The sequence below is a fragment of the Sturnira hondurensis genome, unplaced genomic scaffold (genome assembly GCF_014824575.4).
Source record: "Sturnira hondurensis isolate 20B ecotype Veracruz unplaced genomic scaffold, ASM1482457v3 Scaffold0021354, whole genome shotgun sequence".
NCBI classification, from domain to species: Eukaryota; Metazoa; Chordata; class Mammalia; order Chiroptera; family Phyllostomidae; genus Sturnira; species Sturnira hondurensis.
The window spans coordinates 35604818-35630375 of NW_028093985.1; the positions used below are offsets into that span (position 1 = coordinate 35604818).

General features: G+C 40.8%; 1 protein-coding gene across 1 annotated transcript in view; it reads left to right on the top strand.

The window, feature by feature from the left end:
• Positions 1–551: 551 nt before the first annotated feature.
• Positions 552–25558, top strand: part of LVRN (laeverin) — a 53912-nt gene continuing 28905 nt past the window's right edge. Inside the window, exons 1-5 of the mRNA XM_037032277.1 lie at positions 552–1712; positions 14850–14992; positions 17405–17544; positions 20911–21037; positions 24564–24718. Of these exons, the coding sequence (XP_036888172.1) occupies positions 1015–1712; positions 14850–14992; positions 17405–17544; positions 20911–21037; positions 24564–24718 (1263 nt within the window). The 5' untranslated portion in view covers positions 552–1014. The remainder of the gene's footprint in view (positions 1713–14849; positions 14993–17404; positions 17545–20910; positions 21038–24563; positions 24719–25558) is intronic.

Consider the following 25558-nt stretch of genomic DNA (forward strand, 5'->3'; position numbering starts at 1 on the left):
TAGGGCACCGCCTGGGAGACATGTTCCAGCTCGGTTGTTTCCGAGTGGAAAGGCTGGCTGTTAGATTGTTTTATTCTCTTTTCTTGAAAAGGCTGGTTTTGAGAGCAGAAATCCCCTTTCCCCGGGCAGGGGAGCGGAGAACCAGACCGGGATCCGGAACTGGACACCCAGGTCTGGGCATTTGCAGAGCCAACTGGCGGCTCCTCGCTCCGTCCGGTCCGGAGCTATAGCGGTTCTCCTCTCTCCTTTCCCGGGAAGAAGCAGGCGCTGCGCTCTTGGGTTTTTGTCGCCCCCTCCTCCAGCACTCCTTAGGAGAAGGCTCCAGGACCCCAGACCCTGCTTCCAACCTAGCACTTACAGCCTGTGCTGCGCGAGTCCCGAGCTTATTCAGGAGGCGAATTTCCCGCCAAAGATTACACTCGGGAAGTCACTTCTGACCGCGCAGTTGTCCTTCGAGGGGTCATTTCAAAAGTGCTGCCAGAAGTTCAAGTTCTTAAGCACCCCACCCCCCAACCCAGAGCCCCTAGCGTACGAATATCTGGTGGTAGCCAACAGGTGGGCTGCCGTCAGCTCATCGCTGCAGACAACGACCTGAAGGTGCTTTGTGTTTCTCTCCCAACTACACCTGGACTGCACCCAACAAATTCCACGAATCCAAAGATCACTGCCGGAGGTGTCCAAATTCGAGTTTGTTTAGATTGTTCCCCCTGGCACCGATTCTGGAAGCTTCCTCTGCGCGGTCTTTCCCTTCAAACCCGAAGGGGCGCACGCGTGACTTCGCGGGGTCCGCCTCTTCCCCGGGGCTCTTGCGGGAGGGGTGGGTAGGCAGGAACCTGGATCTGATTAGGTGGGAGGGGGAAGCTGTGATCCCAAACGCCCTCTCTCTCCCAGCTCCTCCGGGAGGAGGGACGGTACAGGAGAGGGGGGGTCCCACCCCTGAGCACTCAGCCCGGGGTCCTGAGCCATCGCCACTGTCTCCCAGCTCTCACCTCATCCCCGCCAGGGGTCCCAGCCATGGGACCCCGTTCCAGCTCTGGCTTCTACGTGAGCCGCGCAGTAGCTCTGTTGCTGGCGGGGCTGGCAGCCGCGCTCCTGCTGGCGTTGGCTGTGCTCTCTGCCCTGTATGGCCACTGCGCGCGCGTCGCACCATCGGAACTTCACAACCGAGGGGTCCCGGACGCAGGGCCTTCTCTGTGGAGTGAGCAGGGGGTGTTGCTGCCCACCCAGAAGCCTGGCCCCACTCGTGAGCCTGCGGTGGCGGTCACACCGGACAAGTGGAGACCCTTGGGGCCTTGGAACCAGCTGCGCTTGCCGTCCTGGCTAGTGCCACTGCACTACGAGCTGGAGCTGTGGCCCCGGCTGCGGCCCCATGAGCTCTCACCTCCAGCTCGGCACTTCACTGGCCACGTGAACATCACTCTGCGCTGCACTGTGGCTACCGCGCTGCTGCTGCTGCACAGCCTCTACCTGGACTGTGACAGAGCCGAGGTGCAGGGTCCTCTGTCCTCGGGCACTGCAGACGCCACCGTTGGCCACGTGCCGGTGGACAACGTGTGGTACGCATTGGACATGCAGTACCTGGTGCTGGAACTCCGTGAAGCCCTGCAGCCCGGGAGCCTCTATGAGCTGCAGCTCAGCTTTTCGGGCCTGGTGTACGAGAACACTAGGGAGGGACTCTTCCTCAATGTCTACACGGACCAGGGTGAGCGCAGGTAAGGGCGAGCCGGTCCCCGCGTCCGTCTGTTTAGCTGCCCACCTGCTTCCAAGTGCGAGTGTCTCCAGTCAGGGGAAGAGCGCCTCTGTCCTCCCCTTGCTTCCAGAGATCCTGCTTGGAATAAAGGCTCTGAGACCGTGGCCACTTTTATTCCCATCCCTGCCCATCCAGTTCATTTCTCTGGTGTCCCTTTTAAAGTCGCTGCTACCCTTAGAAGTTCGTGGTTATCTTCAGAAAGTCTCCTTTTCCTCTAACCCTCAATTTCTTCACTGCAGTAAACAAAACCCTTGGTATTCAACGTTTGGTCCGCGGACTCTCAACAGCTGTAATTCTTGGGGGGTTGAAGGATCAGAAGTTGCATTTTATCGAGGTCCCCAGGTGATTTCCGGGCATAAAGTTGGAGAAGCGCAGGGCCATTGCACCCTTGACCTTCCGGCTGCTCTCTCCCCTGGCGCCCCTCCGCGCTCAGCTCCCTACTCTGCCTCTTTTTTCCCCCCTCTGAGCTCCGTAACTGCTGGTCTAATAACAAATAGACTCTCCTCGGGGTTGTTTGCTCTCAGTTCTCCAAACCTTCGGAATCCCCTTTAATTCATCTCCTCCCACTCCCTGCCTGGGGCCCGCATCTGGTTTTGCTGGTGAACAGCCGCATCCCTTGCCCCACCCAGCTCTTTGAACAGCTCTGGCGAGTGTCCTCCATGCCGGTGCTTTTGGGATTCTTCTGCTGGAAAAATAAATAAAAGTAATGACAGACCGCCCCTCTGAGTTCGCAAGCTCACGGAGTGTACATATGTTCTTTTTATATTCATTTGAGACAATGTCTCCCATACGGAATATTTCCAGTTCAATAATTGCCTCTTGCCACCGTCTGCGACCACATTGCTTGACCTCCGGTGAGAATGGGGGATAAATGGTTAAGGACGGTGGAAGATACCCAAAACGGTCTTTTCTTTTTTTCAATTGTGTGTATGGGGTGACAAGGGTTCGCAAAACCATACAAGTTTCAAGCGTACAGCTCAATTAAACATCATCTAGATTTGGCATCAGGCGCCTGTCACCCCAAGCAAAGTCTCTTTTGGTCCCCATTGCACCCCCTCCCTTTGCCCACCTCCACCTAGCCCTCCACGTCCTCCCTTCTCTCTGGCCATCGCCACACTGCTGTCTGTGTCTATGTGTTATGTATATATGTTTTTTTGTCTGTTTGTTTTTGCTTAATCCCTTCACCTTTTTTCACCCAGTCCCCCCAACCCCCTTCACTCTGATAGCTGTCAGTCTGTTCCATGTATTCATACCTGTTTTTATTTTGTTCCTCAGTTTATTTTGTTCATTAAATTCCACATTTAAGGGGTTCTTTCTTTCTTAATTTTTCTTTCTTTCTCTCTCTCTTTCTTTCTTTCTTTCTTTCTTTCTTTCTTTCTTTCTTTCTTTCTTTCTTTCTTTCTTTCTCTTTCTCTCTTTCTCTCTCTCTCTCTCTCTCTCTCTCTCTCTTCCTTTCTTTCTGAGATCTCCTTCGCTCACACACTGGTGGAGCATTCGCGGTTTCCACAATTGCATGTACTTTACCCTTTATTATTAGAGAAAATGTTCTCAGATGTTCTCTATGAGAAAGAAACCCACTAAATTACCCCCTAAATCATCTCCTGTGCTATTTTGAAAACTTCAGGGGTTTTAAAATAAGTTTAATAAGCTGCCTTAGTGGATGTGTAATCTGTAACTTTTGTTTTTAAGGACAGTATGCCTGGTTTTTCTCTTTCAAAAATGCATCAATGCTTGAAAAAATTGTTTCTGAAAAGGTTCATATTAGGGTGACGTTTAACTGGACTATGAGCACTGGAAACCTTTTGAAATAACTGTGTAGTTGAGGGTGCACGATTTTTCAGAGGGAAAAAACCCCACTCTGTGCATACATACCTGGCAGTGTTTCCTGCTGTCAGTAAATAAATCATCTGTTCACCCACCTCTTTCTTCTTCCCCAAGGGGAAGTTTTGATGGAGCTCAGATAAACTGCTCTAGCAAACACGGAAAGGTCCCTTTTTCTATTGTGCTGCCAACTCTAGTGGTAACCAGAAACCATATTTTGAGAATGTTAAAATTCAAACAGGCAGAAATCGTAATAAAGTTTTGCAGATGTTCACAGAGCAAGGTGGAGCTCCTTATGGCCTCTTAAAGGAGCTGTTGCCTCAAAATTGTTCTTCAGGGTCTCCGCTTCTGAAGCCACAAGGAAAAGAAACATCTGAGTGGCTCTCTCTTTGTTAAAAAGGAAAATTAGAATTAGATGTTTGAGATAAATAATACCAAACCAAGACTTTTTGTTTACCCAATCAAAATGATTCAGAAAAGGAAAAGGACTGACTTGAAGCCAAGGCCACAAAGAAGTTGGACAGAGTGATGACGTGGTGAGACAAATTTTAGAAACCCAACGGGCCTGAGTTTGAACTTGAGCCACGTGCCTGAGCCAGTCTCTCTACCTCTCTGAGTTTGTTCATGGAATACACACAATAAGTGTCAACCATTAGAGTGCTGTGAGAATTAAATGAGAAAGAGGGAGGCAGTGACTGACAATATGTGTAGCAGTAGTTGCTATCACTATTATTGTTGGGCGCATTCTCTTGTTATCTAAACACGGAATCTGCCAAATTCCATATGAGTTTAAGAAGAGGATTCCCATGTAGGAAGAAACTGCCCACTGATTTCTCATTCTTCTTAGGTTGACTATGGTTTCAGATGCAGCAGTCAGAACACATTTACCTCTTTGGTGACTTTTTATCACAGTCTGGACAGGCTAATGTTCTTAAATAATTTTACTCAACACTAGGGGAAACAAGAAAGAAAATCATTTTCTGAAAATGATTCCAGAAATCATTCCAGAAAATCATTCCAGAAAATGATTTTCAAAGAGCATCACTGTCTCCCATTTCTAATGTTTAAGTTATGATTTTCTACTTTCAGAGTTTTCTGGGTATGTTTCCCATCTGTTCTTGGCCTTCTTCCACTCAGCAGGGGTCATCACATTTCCGCCATATAGAAGCCCTCTCCTGGATCCTTGGACATGTGCTTCTGTGTGTGTCAGTGTCTGGTTCCCTCCTTCAATGTGTAGAAAGTTGAGAGCAAGAACGAAGTGTTGATGTTCCTCAATGCAATATTTCCCAAATGTCATCTATTATTAGCATACCATTATCTCAGGTAGTATCCTATTTACAATCCCTAGTCATATTATTTGCTAAAAAAGTTACTTGATTTAAACAAAAATATTAAATGCATTTATTGAAAAGCAAGTCAAAACCATTGTCAGAAATTGGAAACCATTTGCAATTTATCAACTGTAATGGCACAGACTAATACAACAAAAGCATGCTGATGAGGAGTAGTATTATTGCCTACTGAAGGATTTGAAGGCTCTGAATCTGAGGGCTGCTCTCTTTATTAAAAAGGAAAATTAGAATTAGATATTTAAGATAAATAACACTAAGCTAAGACTTTCTCTTGACCTAATGAAAAAAATTCATAAAATTGGAAAAGGACTGTCTTTCTCATGTGTAAGTCAAATCTCTATGATAGTGTAAAGGAGGGCTACCACAAATCTTTCTCCATCAATACTTTGAAAAATCCTGCATTACAGCAGTGGTTTACAGACTTTTAATGCACATCAGAACCATCAGAGGAGCTTATTAAACATGTGGATTCCTGGAGCACACCCTCAAAAATTCCAGGTCATCACACTCATGTTAGTAGCATTGAGACACAGTGGAAGCAACCCACGTGTCCACTGATGGATGAATGGGCAAACAAAATGTGGTATGTACATACATGGAGTATATGATTCAGCCTTTAAAAGGAAGAAAATTCTGAAATATGCTATAACACAGATGAACCTTGAGGACATTATGTAAGTTACTTAGGGGAGTCAAATTCATAGAGACAGGAAGTAGAATTGTGGTTGCTTAAGCACTGGGGGAGTGGGGAGTTGTTTAATAAGGAACATTTTGGGTTCCAGTTTTTAGCCATTATAAGTAAAATTTCTATGAGCCATTGTTTGTAAGTTTTTGTGTGATTGTGAGTTTTTATTTTTCTGAAATAAAGGCTCAGGAGTGCAGTTGCTGGGTTGTATGGTAGTTGCATGTTTTGTTTTTAAGAAAATGCCTGTTTTCCAAAATATCTATGCCATTTTACAGTCCCACCAGCAATGTATGAATGACAGTCTCTCTTTATCATGCTCACCATTAGGTATTACCACTGTGTTTTTTAGCTGTCCTGGTAAGCATATGATGATATCTCATTGCAATTTTAATTTGCATTTCTCTGATGGCTAATGATGTCGAACATCTTTTTATGCTTATTTGCCATCTGGACATTACTTACTTTCAGTGAAGTGGTTCTTCATCTCTTTTACCCATTTTCTCATCGAATTGTTTTATTACTGTTGAGTTCCAGGAGTTCTTTATACATCTTACATCTGAGTCTGTTGTGAGAGATATGGTTTATAAATATGTTCTCTCAGCCTGTGGTTAGTTGGTCCTTTCAGTTTGTGAACAATGTTTTTCGGAGACCAAAGTTTTTAACTTTAATAAAGTCCAGTTTATCAATTTTTTATATGTCATGCTTGCAGTGTCATGTCTAAGAACTCTTTTTTTAGGACCCTGTTTTGTTTAGAGTAATTTAAGGTTTGTTAAAACCTTAATACCTGCTATTGCTAAACAGCAAAATTGAGAGGGAAATGTAGAGATTTCCCATAAGGCCTCTGTCCCCACTCATGTATGGCTTCTCCCACTGTCACTATCACTCACCAGAGAGGGTTTTTTTCTTATACCAGAAATGAACCTATATTGACACAACATAATCACCCAAAGTCCATAGTTTACCTTGGGCTTTCCTGTCAGTGTTGTACATTGTATAAGTTTGAACAAATGTATAATGACATATGTTCATTACTGTAAAAGCATATTGAGTGTATTCACTCCCCCAAAATCCTGTAATCTGCCTATGTATCACCTCCCCAACCACTGGTCTTTTTATTGTGTCCATAGTTTTGTCTTCTCTAGAATGTCATATAGTTGGAATCCATTATATATATTATATATTCAATATATAGCCATTTCAGATTGGCTTCTTTCACTTGGCGATATGCAATTAATATTTATCTTTTTCATGGCTTGATAGCTCATTTCTTTTTAGCACTGCAAAATATTCCACGATTTGTTTATTCATTCACTTACTAAATGGTTGCTTGCGATCTTGATTGCTTCCAATTTTTGGCAGTTATGGGGAAGCTACTATAAATTCTGTATGAATGTTTTTGTGTAGACATACATTTACCTTTAGGTAAGTACCTAGGAGCAGAATTACTAGGTAAATGTAGACATACATTTACCTTTAGGTAAGTACCTAGGAGCAGAATTACTGGATTGTATGATAAGAGTATGTTTAGTTTTGTAACCGTAATCACCAAACTGTCTTCCAAAGTGGCTAAAGTACTTCACATTCCAGCAATGGATGAGAGTTCCCATTGCTCCACATCCTTACTAGCATTTGGTGTAAGTGGTCCAGATTTTGGCCATTCTAATAGTTGTGTGGCGGTACCCCATTGTTGTTTTAATTTCCATTTCCCTGATGGCATGGAATGTGGAGCATCTTTTCATATGCTTATCTGCCATCTGTTTCTTTGGTGAGGTGTCTGTTGAGGTCTTTGGCTCATTTTTAATTGAGTTGCTTGTTTTCTTAATGTAGCATTTTAAGAGTCCTTCGTATTATTTCGAATAGCAGTCCTTTATGAGATATGTCCTTTGCAAATATTTTCTCCTAGTCTGTAGCTTGTCTTCTCATTCTCTTTATATTGTCTTTTGCAGGGCAGAAGTTTATCATTTTAATGAAGTCCACCCTATCATATGTTTCTTTCATGGATCATGTCTTTGGTGTAGTATCCAAAAAGACATCACTATACCCAAGGTTATTTAGGTTTTCTTTTCTATCTTACCTTATAGGAGTTTGAGAGTTTTTCACTTTACATTTATATCTATGACCCATTATGAATTAATTTTTGTTAAGGGGGTAAGGTCTGTGTCTGTATTCACTTTTTTTTGCATGTGGATATCTAGTAGTTCCAGCAACATTTGTTGGAGAGGTTATATTTCCTCCATTGTATTGCCTTTGTTCCTTTGTCAAAGATCAGCTGACTGTATTTATATGGGTCTATTTCTGGGTTCTTTATTCTGTTCTATCAATCTATTTATTTTTGTCTATTTCTATTTTACTGAAACTTTTATCATAAATGGTTTTTGAATTTTGGCAAAATGTTTTTGCATCTATTGATATGATGATGTGATTTTTCTTATTTAGTTTGTTGATGTGTTGGATTGCATTAATTGATTTTCAAATGTTGAACCAGTCTTGCACACCTGGGATAAATCCCTCTTGGCTGTGGTGCATACTTATTTTTATATATTGTTAAACTAAATTTGCTAATATTTTTGTTGAGGATTTTTACACCTTTGTTCATGAGAGATATTGGTCTACAGTTTCATTTTCTAGTAATGTCTTTGTCTGGCTCTGGTATTAAGGTAATGCTGGATTCATAGAATAAGGAAAAGTATGTATATTCTGTCCACTTCTATCATCTGAAAGAGACACCAGAGAATTGATATTATTTATTCCTTAAATGTTTCATAGAATTCACCAGTAAACCAATCTGGGACTGGTGTTTTTGTTTTGTAAGATTATTAATTATCAGTAATTGTTTGATAATAATGACTAATTACTGATTCAATTTCTTTAATAGATACAGGCCTTTTCAGATTGTCTATTCTTTCCTTGTGTAAACTTTGACAAATCACTTCTTCCCAGGAATTAGTCCAGTTCATCTAGATTATCCAGTTGTGGGCACAGATTATTACATAGAATGCTCTTTATCCTTGTAACGTCCATCAGTTCTGCAGTGAAGTCCTTGCTTTCATTTGCAATATTGATATTGATATAGTTGAGTTGATATCTACCATACTCATTACTGTTTTCTATTTGTTGCCCATACTCTTTGTTCCTACTTTGTCCACTCTTTTCCTGACTTTCTTTACTATGTTGAATTTTTTAATTCATGAATCCAGAATATCTATCCATTTAATATCTATGATTTATTTCATCAACATTTTTAGCATACTACCCTATATCTGTTTTGTTAGATTTACATTTAAGTATTTTATTTTACTTCAGTGAGTTTAAGTGATCATGTATTTTTAATTTTAGTTTTCATGTGTTTGTTGCTATTAGAAGTAGTGAGTTTTATATGTGTCTCTTGTGTTCTATGACTTGATGACCTGGTTTAATAGATCTAGTAGGTTGTAGTATGTGTGTGTGTGTGTGTGTGTGTGTGAGTGTGTGTGTGTAGATTCCTTGCAATTTCCTACGTAGAACATCATCTTCTCTGCAATGGAGAGTTTTATTTCTTCCATTCCAATCCATAAGCCATTTGTTTCTTTTCTTGCCTTAGTGTGCTTGCTCAAACTTCCAGCACTATGTGTAATAGAATGGATACTCTTGCCTTTTTCCTAATCTTAGAAGAAAATTTTTAGCCTTTCACTGATATGTATGATATTAGGTGTAAGTTTTGGTATATATTCCTTATCAAGTTGAAGACTCTCCCCTGTATACTATTTCTGAGAAGTTTTTTTTTCATGATGAATGGATATTGGTTTTTTCCAACACTTTTTCTGCATCAGTTGATGTATGATCATGTGATTTTTCTTCTATTTTCTAGTAATATGGTGTATTATATTAATTGATTTTTGAATGCTGAATCAGCTTTTGTGTCCCATCAGTTTTTAATAAGAGCAGTTGCTTTATAGTAGGGAGAGGAAGATAAAGCCTTTCCAATGTGGAGAGAAAAACTGGGAGGAGTAAGCGAAGGATGAATGGATAAAACAAGTGTCTTTACTTTTCAGTCTCCTTTTTTTTGTTTTAGATTTTATTTGTTTATGTTTAGAGGGGAAGGGAAGGAGAGAAATATGAATGTATGGTTGCCTCTTGCGTGTCCCCTGCCGGGAACTGGCCCGCAACCCAGGCATGTACCCTGACTGGGAATCGAACCGCGATTGTGTGGTTCACAGGCCCGCGCTCAATCCACTGAGCTACACCAGCCAGGGCTCAGTCTCCTTCTTATCACAGGGTGTGACCCTGAGACAAATTTTCTTGTGAAAGTAATTTCTTAGGACATGTTCCCAGGAAAACCCAACTGGAGAATGGGGAAGTATGACTGGGAATGGAAGGATACCAAGCCAGGGTATGAGATCAGTCAAAGTCCCATGGAGGAGAGTTCTGGAAAGAGTGTGAGCCCCCACCTCCAAACTGTCCCCATCAGGAGCAAAGGAGCAGGAGCAGCTTGCTAGTGTCAAATGGCTAGAGAAAATTGGGATCTTTATTTTGGACAAATTAAGGTGAAAACAGCATGATCAAAATCAATCAATTTGTGCAGGTGTAGAAAGAGTATTCAGCAAATTGAAAGACTTCCTTCCAGTCACTGTTTATGCTAGAAAATCTGACACAGACCTCAGGATATGACACATAAGAGAGAAATTTGAGTAATATTAGAAAAATATTGAGAAATCTCAAAACAAGTTCAGTGAACTCAAGTGCCAGGCACATGATATTGTGGGTGTCACAGAAAAAAGAAGTCATTTCATTATCCTATAGAGTGTTGAACCCAAACACTTCGTGTAGCTAAGCAGTTTTCTCTGGGAGATGGTTTTGCTCATCACAGATTTAGATCCTGCATCTTTGAAAACCAGTGTAACCAGCATATTGAAAAAGCACAGCTCACGGATCAGTAATAAAGATTGCTGTGCTTGCTCTACTGTCCTTTCACAAGTAGTGTCCAGGGAAATCTTTCCTGCTTCTGCATGAATACTCCAGTGGCCTATAATTTTCTGCTCTTTCTTAGGTGGTAGATGATCTATGGTCACTAAGTCACAAATATTGTCCAGATGCAGGAATTAGAAAATCCAGTCCTGCCTGATACTTTGAACTTAATTTACTGTCAAATCTCCATCTTTGCCTGTGCACCCCGACTTCTCCAAGCGTGGGCTGGTTTAAGATGAAAACCTGTGGTAAGGTTGTAGGTAGTCCTTCCATTTCTTCACCTCAATGTTTCTAGTCCACCCTTTCCATCCTGAGAGCTGCAGTCTCAACCTCACCTGGTCCAGTGGGACTGGGGGAGACAGGGAGGGGTGACACACAGGGAAGTTTTTCCTTAATCTATTACTTTTGTCATTTAATCTCACTTGGGTCCAGTAGATGACTTATTCCCTTGAGATGTTATTTTCCTGGACTCTTCAGAGTTTTCTCACTGGTTTTCTCTCTCCTACAATTCCCTTGATTCTCTTTGATGTGTTTCTTACTTTTCTGTTCTGATGGTCACTTGTGACTCCTTCCTCAGCCCTTAGACATTGAGTAGTGCATCTCCAAGCTCCTCCAGTAGCTCTATTGGACAGAAGCCAAGACAGTTTCCAAAGTGGCTCACGTTGTCATTTTGTGTCTCAGGGCCCACAGCTCGTCCAAGGAGCACTCACACACGCTTTGTCTGGGACTGACATGGGTGCCAAGGCAGACTCAGATGGGCACCGGCCTCTAAGTCTCAGTCTTGGAAAACACATCTACTGCTCTCTGAGGAATCTTGTCCCCTCAGCACAGGGTTACAGGGCTGCACCTCCTTTCAACTACCTGAAAGCAGGAGGGCTTGGCAAAATAACAGCCACCTGCCCCTCAAGAAATCTCCTCTCTAATCTTTTGGGTCTCCATTTTCTGACAGTTCTTTTCTGTCCTTGGTGGAGCTGAGAAATCCAAGAGGAGCCCACAGGTTCTCAAGACTGTTTACTTTGAAAATCTTCATAACATGGTTTGGCACTTTTCTTTGGAATTTTACATCTATTTTGTTTCATTGCCTGGTGGAAACTTCAGTTTTCGGATCTTATTACACAAGTAATAAACAAACATGATTCATGGGCCAATCCTTGAACCACAGTCCAGTGGCATAACATCTGTCTTTACTAAATATTTTGATTTCTGAGTGTGTCATGTAAAAAAGAAATTGGGGACAACTCTGCAAAGAGTCTTGTTTAATCTTTCACCAGCTATGTTATTTGGCACTTGTAAACTAGAGCTGTAGGCATACAGAGTTCATAAAATAATTTGGAATGGAATACTTTACTGAGTGAATATTTTTCATATGGTAGTGAATTTATCCCCAAAGGCATCAAGTTGTCTTGACCACTAAGACCCTCTTCCAGCACAAGAAAGTGGTGAGTCCATAAGTCTCTGGCTGTATGAGAGGATAGGAAAGAAAGTGGCTTTGCAGTACTGAGCTGTTTGCAGACAAATTCCCCCAAATTAACTCCCCACCAGCTAAGCAGTCTAAACCCAGACTACATGGGCATCATAATAGCATGTTTCAGTGAGGTTGCAATGCAGGAGAGGGTGGTGGATGGTTCTATTTTCTGAGGTCAGGGTGTCTTTGCAGGATTGCTTGAGTCCCAAGAAGGGAACTAAACACCAGTCTTCGGTCCCCAGATGTGGCATAACTGGATCGGATGTGTTGCTGGTTGGCTCTGACCTTTGTAGTCGGTATTGAGAGCCAGAAAGACTCTGTATTGTAGGGATTTTTCCCATTTTGTTTGTTTGTATAAAACCAGGGAGGGAAATAGTTGAGTAAAATCCAAGTGGATTTCTTTAAATTCACTTCTCTGGAGACCTGTATCATGAAATTGAAAGGCACTTGCTTGATGTTTGATTTGTTAAAGTGGTGACTGTAAGCTGGTGTCTCTCAGCCTTTTTGAACCTGTAATGCGTTTTGATGGGCATAAAAGTTTCCCATTTCCTGAAAGAGTCTGATTTTTCCCCTCCTCCCGACCTTGAACCTCCTTCAGATTTATATGTTTTGTGAAGTCATGGCAACAGAGAAGATGTTATCAAGCTTTATTTTCTATAGTTCTGCTATACAACCATTAGACATTTGTTGGCCTTCCATATATGTAAACATGTATTATATAATGGGTGTGCTTTTTTTCACTCTACATTATACCTTTTCGTGCTAATATATCTCTGTTGGTACAAAATGTCCCACAGTTTCAGAGAACTCAGAGACCCCCTGAAGCTAGAGATCATGTAGTCCCATCTGTACATTTTATGGAAACAGATGCCCAGAGTTTAAACAACTTTCCCATAGTTTCATCACTGTGCTTGCACTCCAGACCCTGAGCAGGAACTCGGGTCGCTGAATTCCCCACTTGATATTCTTTCCACTGGGTTTTCAGTTGCTTGAATTTTCTCTACTTTATCCCATCCCTTTTAAAGATAGCAACCACTACTACAAAACAAACAAATGCCAATATAACAGACTCTGCAAAAATGTTTGTAGTCTTTGTGTATGCTAATATCAAACTGCTTTATTTTATAGTACCTCCAAAGCTGAGAACATACTTATTCAATTGCTATGAACCCACATTTTTGCCAAGCATTGTAAATGATAGAGAAGGAAAATACTTAACCCATAACTTCTGGTCATTTAAAATGTATTGGGAAGACAGATATGGTTCATATTCAGCTTGTGGTCAACTGTGACCTCTGGAACCTTTTAAAGTGCATTCACAGTTAGTGATTTCCAGCCTTCCACCTCTACCCTAGAACTTACTCCTCACTGAATTTTTCTGTAGTTCATTTATATCAAGAACGATTTATGAGATTGGAAAGCATATAAAACAGTTCAAAGGTCATTTGCTGGTAAGTTTACTTACTAATGATACAAAAGCTCAAACAACAATCAAAGATAGGTGGTGTCATTCCTTTTCAGACAGGGGAGCTGAGGCTCAGCATGAACATGTGACTTGGTCAGGACTGCTCCCTCGGTAGGAGGTGGAGCGCACTCTCGCAGCCGCAGTCGCTGGAGTCAGAGTTGAAGGCCTGACCCCAGTCCACGCGAGCCAGAGCATAATAAAGTGGGAAAAGCAAACGGGCCAAAGCAGGCTGTTGAAAATCGTATTTTTGTCATAGGGCATGAACACATCCAATTAGCTGACTGAGAGAAGTGTTTGAACATGCCAACCGCCAACCTTCCGTGTGTCTTTCCCAAGGCTGTGTGAGTTTCTCAGAGAAGGGGCCTTGCCATGGCAGAGCGGGGGTCCACGGTGATAGGTAATGGAGGGTCTGTGCTCTCTAAAGATCTCTTTGTTGAATGAAACCTATTTCTTTGTTTAAGAACTGGGCCTGAAGCAGGAGTAAATGCATCAGAGAGATTAAGTCCCAGGGCCTGAGGAGGCAAAAGGAATTTAGCCTTCATGTAGTCATCTAAAAGCAGGTTCCCAGGTCAGGGAGTCTTGGAGAAGGGGATAGTGAGACTGCAGATTTATTTTGAGGAAAAAGTTGTTTGCTAGGACCCACCCCTTGTCAGACTCAGACAGTTTTTACAGAGGGTGAACCTGACCATCCCCTTGTTTGCTCAGGCTACTCTTGTCCCTAACTTTCCCCTGTAAATCACCAGTGCACAGTGGGATGTCACTCTTCGTATTTTTCCATGGAGGTTGGGGGAGGGAGAAGCAGGGATTTGATAAATCTACTTATATGTAAGGCAATTCAAGAAGTAGAATACAAGTTGTTTTGTTCACTGGCATTTACCCATTTTTTTTACCCCCCCAACAGTGTAAAAAGTAAAACATTTTGTAATTTTTCAACCAGGAAGAAGAGAGAATGTGTGAGCAAAAGATGAAAATGTAGACATTCTTCAGCTGATTTGCATTTTGTTGGAAGATAAAAGCAATTGACCATTCCCAAAGTAGTAGTCTTATTTTTAAAAATACATGGTTTTAAAGGCCTGCTATTGCATGTTGGTTATATCTGTTTCTATTTTGTTCGTAAAAGGTTTCAAAGGTGTATGATGTGATTAAGTAAATAGTATTTTGTGGTTGAAAATTAAATAGTCCCGTTGTATTTTAAGTCTTGTGCAAATTGGAGTATGTGTGTGTTATGAGGAGGGCAGCAGGCAAGATGAGGGGAAATCATTCTAGCTCCTTCCTGCATATAATTATAAGCCATAATCCCTCAGTATTTTTTTCTTCCATTGGTTTGAGATAAAAATAAATCAATTTTTCCCCAAAATGTATTTCAGGGCCCTGTTAGCATCTCAGATGGAACCCACATTTGCCAGGAACGTTTTCCCTTGTTTTGATGAACCAGCTCTGAAGGCAACGTTTAATATTACAGTTATTCATCATCCAAGATATGTGGCTCTTTCCAACATGCCAAAGCTAGGTGAGTAATGTTTTCTGTCATCCTATTTTTATATACACACACATACACACATATGTATATATGTATGTGTATATAATAATAATTTCATATGTGTGTATATGAAGTCTGTCCAGAAAAATTCCAGCCATAGTTAATATAACAAGAATGGTTGGCACGACATCGGTATAACCTGACAGCCAAGGAGAGTGGACTGGAATGCACATACATGAAAAACGATCACTGCACTGTACTAGTCAGTGGAGGCAGTAGATGGATGCTGTTGAGTGAGCATGTGTACTGTGTGGCTGGCATATTCAAAATGGCTGAGCAAGTAGAGCAACAAATCTGCATTAAATTTTTTGTCAAGCTTGAACATTCCTCCGTGGAAACTACAAGGATGATTCAGAAGGCCGCAGCTATGGGCAACTGGTGATTGGCAGCTCATCACGATACTGCCTGCTCATGCATCACATCTCATGCAGAGTTTTTTGGCAAAACATCAATCACCCAGGTGACTGAGCCCCCTGACAGCCCAGATTTGATGCCATGCGACTTCTGGCTTTTCCCAAAACTGAAATCACCTTTGAAAGGGAAGAGATTTCAAGACTGTTGATAAGATTCAGGCAAATACAATAGGGCAGCTGGTGGCCATTGGGAGAACTGTGTGAGGTCCCAGGGTGTCTACCTTGTAGGGGACTAAGGCATCATTGTCCTGTGTACAGTGTTTCTTGTATCTTTTATCTTCTTCAATAAATATTTTTATTTTTCATATTATATGGCTGAATATATTCTGAACAGATCTATATTTAAGTCTATAATAGCTTTTAAAAATATTTTATTTTTAGAAAGTGGGGAAGGGAGAGAGAAAGAGAGGGAAAGAGACATTGATGGTTGCCTTTTGTGTATCCCCCACTGGGGACCTGGCCAGCAACCCAGGCATGTACCCTGACTGGGAATCAAATAAGTGACTCTTTGCTTCACAGTCTGATGCTCAGTCCACTGAGCCACACCAGCAGGGCTGTAATAGCTTTTAAATCAATAACTCTTCTAGGCAATGTGTTGATAATGTCTTACAATTAGGGAGAGCAGTCACCTAGGGTATGTGGCAATACCCACATCTTCGAGATGATAAATCCTGTATCTTCTTTCAAATTAAATTTAGTGGGGTAATATTGGTCAGTAACATATATAGTTTTATAATACATCATCTAGTTCCCCTTTTGTCACCATATATTTGACCCCCTTTACCCTATTCCTCCTTTCCATACCTGGTTTCTCTCTAGTAACCACCACACTGTTGCCTGCGTCTATGAGTTTGTTTGTTTTGTTTGTTGTTTTCTGTTTTATATCCCACATATGAGTAAAATCATATGGTTCTTGTCCTTTCTTGTCTGACTTATTTCACTTAGCATGATATTCTCAAGACCCATCTATGTTTTCTCAAATGGCACTATTTTGTCACATTTTATGTCTGAGTAACACTCCATCATATCACTCTGTACCTCATCTTCTTTATCCAATCGCCTATTGAAGGACATTTAGGTTGTTCCCATATCTTGAATCCTGTTTCTTTTTGTATTAGAAGCTGGAGACATCATGCCTTTCTTCTACATTGGCAGCCTGTGTGTGCATTAGTTTGGGCTTCAACTACTGATCGTGGGTGACAATGAGCTAGTGGTCCTAGTCTAAATCTGGTGCAAAGATGCGTTTTCTTTGGCTTGCATGACTCTCTTCTTTTGATTGAATTAGTATCTAACTTTTAAAAATTCAGAGATTTCTCATAAAATCAAAATTCTTACTTCCTTGAAAAGTTAAAATATCTACCAACACTGGACCTGCAGGCCTTACATGATAGCCATAGTTACAGCTGAAAAGAGGCTGCCACCTGCAGACCAAGCCTGTGTTCCCTAGTCTGCCAGGACCCGCCAGCCCCTGTGAGTGTACTTTGGCCCTTTTCACCCCGGGTATTTACCTGGCCTTCCCACGCATTTGAATTTGTGATTTCAGGTTAAAGACCCCAGCCTGACTCCACTGAAGACCTAATGGAAACCTGAGATGGGCAGAATTGTACATTGTTGACCTACCATGGGCCTGGGAAGCTCTAGATTAAGCATTCTGAGAAATGTGCCAGCCTGGGAAATGGTGGAAGTGGGTGGAAAAGAAAGGAGACAGATCATGGGCCTAAGTTACAGTGCTCATGGGTGTGGCCCTTGGTCAAGAGGATAGTCTTCAACATGCTAATTCAGGAACATGCTATCTTTAGATCTTCCTCATGTGATTTTGATACCTTAGGGGCAGAGAAATACAAACTGCTAGGCTGTGGGGAGGAGCTGAGAAGAAGTAGCCAGGTGACAATCAACTTGACAAATTCATTTAAAGGTAGATATTATTGCTTAGGTTTAGAGTGATTTGGACTCAAATTAATTTCTCCAGGTCAGTCTGAAAAAGAAGATGTGAATGGAAACAAATGGACCGTTACCACCTTTTACACCACACCCCGCATGCCCACTTACTTAGCTGCATTTGTTCTATGTGACTATGACCACGTCAACAGAACTGAAAGGGGCAAGGAGGTGAGTAAGGAAGATTCTCCAGGTGAGCATGCATTTATACCGAATGCAGATTGTTCATTCACTCTTTCTGCATTGAGGGGTTATGGCTACCTATCCTGTCATCATCTCCTGGTTCTCACTCCAACTTTTCCAAGCCTCTTTAAAGCTCTTCGTGTGGCTTTGAGGAATGAGATACAACAGCTGCTGTGGTAGCTTTGCAGAGGGGTTTCCATGGAAGGCCCACTCAAGGCAGGTTCTCAGCCCCCTCTTCCCAGGCTGTTACTGCCTTTCAGAAGACAGAGAGAACAGGGAAAGCTGATGTTCTTGCACCTTGCAGCTCAGGTCTACCTGTTGTTTACCTTGCCTACAATGTTAATGAAGCCTGGAAGCTGGGTGCCTCTCAAAATGTCCAGGAACTAGTGTGGCACGAGCACCAAACAACAAAAACAGACACCATCAGGGAACAAGGGCTGTGGCTGAAATGGTGCAGCTTAAATACCATCCCTAACCGAGAAGCAGGGCTACTGGGTTCCTCCCCAGAGTTGCATAAAGTAGGTGCTCTGTCCTGAAATACCTAGTTTACACCCAATTATATCCTCATTACGTAATAATCCTTTAAGAAAATACCCAGATTATTGCGCAAGTACTTTGTACACTGGCTCACTCCCTATGCTAGAGCGTGGAGGTAAGGAAGGCCACTGCCATAGTCCCAGTTCTATCTAGTCAGATCGACTTCACAGGGCAGAGGGAGATTAGGCTCCACAGCTGGCTGAGGCTCTCTCTTGTGCCCAAGACCTTCTAGGCTCCTCGTTTGTCTCCTACTTGTGGAGGCAAGGAAGCTGTGGATGAACCAAGTCTGCCATCAGGGGGAGACTCACTCAAAGTTACTCCTCCTGTACTCCCGGCCTAATGATGAATTAAAAATACTGTGCTGGATGCAAACAATGGCTTGTTATCTTCCTCAGCTGTTGGCTCCGGCCTGCTTTTCCTCATTGGAGAATCACTAGTAAGTCCTTGATATTCACAGAGGTAACACTGACCAACTCAAACATTCATGACATATACAGGGTCCAGCACAAATAATGCATTTTATTACAAAATCATAAGCATGTAATTTTGTAACACAACAATATCACACTCAAGCACACCATGTTACATTTTAGGTGAAATGTTCAAATTGAAACTATGAATTGTTTTAATTTATATTATCATCCTACCAATCGCACTCAAGCAGGCCTTCTGCCAGACCCTGTGTGTTGATAAACATACTCAGGCACAGTTTGAAAGCACATGCGCCATGTGTGGCATGAAGGAGTGGGCCCCAGAGCTCATGAGTGACCCACGGTGGTCTGTCAGCATCCCCGTCTCAACTGGCTTGCTCTCAATGCTACTGCATATGAACAATTCTTACAAAAGGATCAAATATGTTTCTCAGTGAAAGACCACCCTGAAAAGAAAGCCAGCTGTTGTAGAAGCAAAGACACAATGGAAGATACCTAAGAAAGTAGTGTTGTTAGCCAGAAAACTGAGATTTGGGGTGAGTTTATCAGTGGCATGTTGCGTTTGGCTAAAGCTCAGCTCTACAAAATGAAGGAGTCCACCAAATACTCTACAGGGGAACTAGAATGTACTTTTGGAATAACATCCAGACTATATATAAATTGCTCATTAAGTAAGATAAAATTTAGTGAGAATACCATTAATGTGTGGCATGAGGATAAACATAGGAAATACAAAACTAAGTTTGAAAATAACATATTTTGAGTAGAATTTAGCATGCATGAGCTTAGGTATATATATATTCCTTTCTTTTAGATGTTGAGGTTAGCTGGGAGGGCCACAAGAATGTGCTCTTGGACTGGGTGTGGTTTTGAAGGAACTTTATAGCTGCATCTTCCAAATACTCCTCGCTGCCCTAGTAGGCCACCCATCCCTTCCACACAGCTTGAAATGTCCATTATTTGCCTGCATTTTTGCTTATAGAATAGTAGTTTATGGGAGGAGCTTTATAAATTGAAAACTGACACACAGACTTTGTTATTGCCCTTATTTTCCAAATAATCAAATGAATTAAAATACACTTATGATCTTGAATGTGGGGCAAGGAGCCTATTCTTTCCACTCAGTAGTGTGGGCTTTGGTTCAGCAGTCTTCCTGTAACCTCAGAAATTAGAACTCAAGTTCTGGAGGGTAAGCTTGTTGGTACAAGGCTGGGAGCTGGGCCCCTCTTTCCCAGGGTAAGGAGACCTTTGCAGCAAGAGGAAGGTTGGAGGAAGTGAAGGGATCAAGGCAGGAGACTTCAAAAGCTGGTGGTTGCATTTTGTGAGAGAGGAGCATTCCTGATAACTTCACATAATTCAAAATTCACATACTTCAAGACAAAATTTTTCTAGCAGAAATTAAAGTACGGTGAATGTGTTCTTGAAGCGCAACAATATACAAATGCTGTGCCGTTTTTCATTTCCTTAGCATTTCTATAATGTTTTGAGAAGAGCTCGTTCTCAGATTAACTGTCCTTACATCAGGACAATTATTTTAATTCCCCACCCCCCTCTAATTTCATCCCAGGGTTATTGAGTTTCATACACGTTTCTTAGCATTAATACTAACAACTCCATTAAAAATGTTTAGATGGCATTGTGTGGGGGTATAAAATAATTTTATATTAAAATAATAAAGAATGTTAAAACAACAGCAAATTACAGTAGTCAACAACATCACGCAAATAACTTCCAAGTGCCCAAACAACAATGTGGTTACTTTAAACTAACAAAACATTTCAGGAATTTCTTTTCACCTACTAACGTGGAAGCATCATAAGCAGAGAGTGTAATTTACTTGCTTCAACAACTGTAAAAACATAAGACTTTTGATGAACTTTTTAACATTAGGCAAATTAGCTGTATTCCTAATTTTGAAAATAAGGGCACTATTAATGTTTTCATTAACAAATCATTTTAAATTGGCATGATTCAAAATTGTTCAATATGTACCTTACTATATAACCCTCACTAACTGCACAGTTCTGTTTTGGATTATTGGAAATATGTCCAGAACAGGGAAGTAAAAGCCCAAGGTGCCCATTTATTCTAACATAGAATCTACATTTTCTGTGAGGGTAGACACAGTGCTTTTGGATTGAAATAGTTATACACATTATTGCAAAAGACGAAATAACACACTTTCTGGGGAGCTACTGTTCACGACTTAGTGAAGAGCCTTTTGGGCTCTCTTAACATGTATATCCATTTTAACATTTGGTTATGTAGCTTCATTTGAAAAAGTATGACTTTGGGTCTAGAGTATCAGGGAGTTGGAGCAAGCAGACTTCATTTTCCAATATCAATCACTGCTTTTCCTAATCACTGCTTAATTGTTTTGATGTAGATACGCATCTGGGCCCGGAAAGATGCCATCGCTAATGGAAATGCCGACTTCGCTTTGAACATCACAGGTCCCATCTTCTCTTTTCTGGAAGACTTATTTAATATTAGTTACCCTCTTCCAAAAACAGGCAAGTTGTCTTTCCTTCCAATGAGGTTGATTTCCATTATGAGAACTCTGAGTTGAGGTCAAGTGTATCCAGACGGGCCCCCAATGACCCATTGTCACCATTTAGATGCTATTTTGGGGTTAGTTGCATCCCCCTCTGAACACATAAAGGCCTGTCTGCTCTTTCTCTGTGTGGTGCCATGTGCTCAGCAGGTACTCAGAAAGCTTGCAGGCTTCAGATCCCTCCCGGGTCCCCGCCAGCATCCTCAGCCTCACACCCTCCAGGCCCTGCCTTCTCTCCTGCATCCTGTCCTGACTGTCGTCTGCAAGTGTGCAATGCAGTGTTCTGGGTCCTTGTGGCAGGCCTGCGTGAGTTACTCCAGTTCCCTTTAGTAAGGTTTTGTTGTTTTTTTAAAAAATATTCCTTAGCTGCGAGTCATTCGATTAGGACTTAAGGGTTCCATCTGTGAAGTTTTGTTATATAAAATTGGAATCATGTGTGAGTATGATATGCTCCTGGAGGAAATATGTAAACATTTATTCCTTGTAGATCTATACAGTATGTCCTTGAAATTATGTGAACTGTTCAGTTCAGAAAGTTGTTCAGTGTTTTCTCTCTAATGTGAGAGTATCATGTAAATGTATGTTGATCCTCTGATGTGGGTCAGTAGGTGGGATGGGAATGGGTGGAGAAAAAAAGGTTAGAAGAATAGGGAACCTAGGCTAAGGCAACTAAGTTTGCCACAAGATAATAGAGCATTATCTATGGAGGCTGTGTAAGGACCTGGGTGCACTCTTTACTGCACACGGTTGGCATCAGCCACGTGTAAAGTCAACTTAAATTACTGAGCATGGCACAGCATAGAACACTCACCAGGCAGATGGAGCATGGATTATAATATTTCTCCTATTAGCAAAAGAAAATTTAAAAACTTTTATTGTTCTAGTTATAAAAGTAATAAATGATCGCATTGTAGAAAATTTGCAAAAATGGGGAGAAGCACAGTAAAGAGAAGAGAAATCCCCTGCAATGCCACCACACAGGTACAACCATGGCTGACTTTGGTGCATGTCCCAGTGCTTGTCTTAGGGTGGATCTCAGTTGTTCTCGAAATTTGCTGCTTTATGTTTGACAAAGACGACCGCATGGAGTTGGCCCCGTTCTTTCATAGGTAGCAACATGGTCCAGATAACTAAATATTCTTTTTTATTGTTACTTTTAATACAGGAAATACCTACATATTAATTTGATAAAAATACTTTATTTACGCCTCAGTGGTTGAATATTAGGACTGCTTCGACTACTTTTTAGGGGGAAGGCTACTTTCAGAACACTAAAGGAAACCATTGTAAGGAAATGTTTACAAATTCCTGTGCTATTTGCTCTAGCATAAATTCCAAAAGTTGAGTGATTTGGTCAAAGTGTAGGAACATTTCTAAAGATTTTGAAGCATTTGCTGGATTACTCCAGAAAGACTGTACCAGTTCACACCCATTGCCAGCGGATCTTGTGTCAGTTTCCCTATAACTAATTATTAATGCTAATGCTAACCACTACTGATTATTAAGCTCCTCATACATTTTAAAGATTAAGTTATAATGTTTTACTTTTGTTTTTAATAAGTAGAGAAATTGAACATTTTAAATAAGATTTGTGGCTGCTTACATTTTATTTCTTTAGTGAACTGTTCATTTTTTTTTATTTGTCAGGGTTCTTCACTGAAGAAAATATTGTCCAGATATGATAGATGAGGGGGGACTACAAAAAACTGCAATTTATTTTTTAAATTGTGTATCTAGTCTTGTATGTCTAAATTTCAGTTACTCTCCAATACACCCATCAAGACATTTTTTCCACTGCTCAGAACAGTTTTGGAACTCATTGATTTTGATGTCTTTTAGTGTTTCTGCTGTTTTTTTGTTTCACCTTTTCCACATTGACAAAATATTTCCCTTTGTGGGCTTTTTTAAATCTGGAGAAACAAAAAAAAAGTCGCTTGGGGCAAGATCAGATAAATAGGGAGGGTGGGATACAGGGGACATACTGTTTTGAGTCAAAAACTGCTGAACACTCAGCACAGTGTGGGTGGGTACACTGCTAAATCAGCCATCATGAAATGGGCAAATGCATTGCAAGAGTCATCAAAAAAATTTAGTGAAGCCTAATACAGCCTCTCACAACAACACTGATACAGATGGGTTCCTAGAACACTCACCTAGTGGGGGAAGCCTATACTACAAGTGCCCACCCTCAAGAAGATAATTCTAGGGGGGTTCTGGGGTCCCCCATCATATGCTACAAACACTTACATCAGGTTGAGGTTTGCCTTTCAAATTTGTTTATGGTGTTTTCTAGGAAACTTAAATATTTAGTTTTAAATATATTTTATTTTTAGAGTTCCTGTATAGCTCTTCTACCTCCCCCCTATCCTGCCTCTAGTTTCTGCTATTAACATCTTCCATTAGTGTGGTACATTTATTGTAATTGCTAAAGCAATACTGATGCATTATTATTAACTAAAGTCCATAATTTACATTAAGGTTCACTTTACATTGTACAGTTCTGTGAGTTTTGATGAATGTATAATACATGTATACACCATTATAACATCATATAGAATAATTTTACTGGCATAAAAATCCACTGTGCTCTCCCTACTCATCCTGCACCCTCCCCCAATCCCTGAAAACCACTGATCTTTTTACCGTGTGTAGTTTTGCCTTTTCCATACTGATGTACAGTTGTAATTATACCATGTGTAGCTTTTTTAGACTGGCTTCTTTCACTTAGTAATAATGCACATTTAAGATTTCTCCATGACCTTTCAGAGCTCGATAAATCATTTCTTCTTATCACTGAATAATTCACTATTGTATGGATGTCCCACAGTTTGTTTATCCATTCACCCACTGAAGGACATCTTGGTTGCTTCCCATCTTTGGCAATTACAAATAAAGAAGCAATAAACATTTGTGTGCAAGTTTTGTATGGACATAAATTTTCAACTGATCTGGGTAAATACTCAGGAGCTCAAATGCTAGACTGTATGGTCAGCCTATGTTTAGCTTCATCAGAAACAGCCAAAGTTTTTTCCAAAGTGGCTGTACCATTTTGCATTCCCACTAGCAACAAATGAGAGCTCCTGTTGTTCCAAATCCTCTCCAGCATTTGGGTTTTAGTCACCCTAACAGGTGTGTAGAGGTATCTCATTGTCATTTTTGTTTCCTTATTGTTTCAATTTGCAACTTCCCGGTGACACAAGCTGTTGAGCATCTTTTTCATATGCTTATTTTTCATTTACATATCTTTAGTGAAGTGTCTAGATTGATCTTTTGCCAAATTTATCATGTTGTTTGTTTATTGTTGATGTTTAATAGATCTTTGTATATTTTGGATACAAATCCTTTATCAAAATTATTGATTTTTATATACTTAAAATTTATTTTTTGCCTTCTGTCTTTGGTATTTATCTTTACAGTCTTCCCTCAGATTATTCATATTCATTTGTATTTTCTCTCTATTTTTTCCTCCATTTAAATCCACGTAGATATAATTGCCTTGCCTACTTTTGACAACCGTGCCATGGAAAATTGGGGACTATTGGTATTCGATGAGTCATTATTGTTGCTGCAACCCGATGATCGACTAACAGAGAAGAAGACGGTGATCTCCCACATTGTCTCCCACGAGATCGGACATCAGGCACGTGGTAAAATGTTTTTTCTCATTTCACATGAAGATGTTCTCCAGGTGCTCTACCAAAAATAGCACCACCACCCCCAAAAAGACCCAAAACAAAACCAAAAACCAACCTGCTACATACCAAATTTTTAAAAATTGTTCAAAAAATGGGAAAATGACAAAAATAAGGATCTCTGTGTGATCAGATCTCGAGTGGATTTGAACAATTGGTAATAGATGATACTGATGAGAATTTACAGTACATTGAATGGTCAGGTATTTACATCCAAAGATGAACTTTGCTCCACAAAGTCTTCTTTTTAAACATTAATTAATTAATTAATTAATTAATTTCTATTTAATCTTTTCTGTATTTTCTCCATGATCATTTAGTCCCCTAACCAACCCCCCAAAGTCTTCTTCAGGAAAAATAAACCAAGCAAATCTATGATTATTGGTTTTCATGCCATCTCAAAATAGGGTACATTTTAAAAGGTCACTAAAAGGTACCCACATTTCATCAGTAGATTGCTACAAACATTTTCTTTTGAGAGGTTAAAGGAATATAGGCGCCATGTTGGTGTCCGTGCGATGAATGGTGATGAACCCTTGGACTGCATCCCCAAAAGGAGGTGGTGGAAAAACTCACTTCAGTAGAACTCCATGCTTTCATGTTGTATTTTAGAGGCTTAGTTATCTGATTTGGTGGAAATTCTCACATATGCCTTTTGACCTTGACTCCATTAATACAAGTCTGTCAAGAAAAAAATCATCTTGTATGGATCCGTAAGAAATTTGGGGGAAAGGGTGGTTTGCTGGGACTGAATAACAAACACCACATTACACAGTCAACACACACTT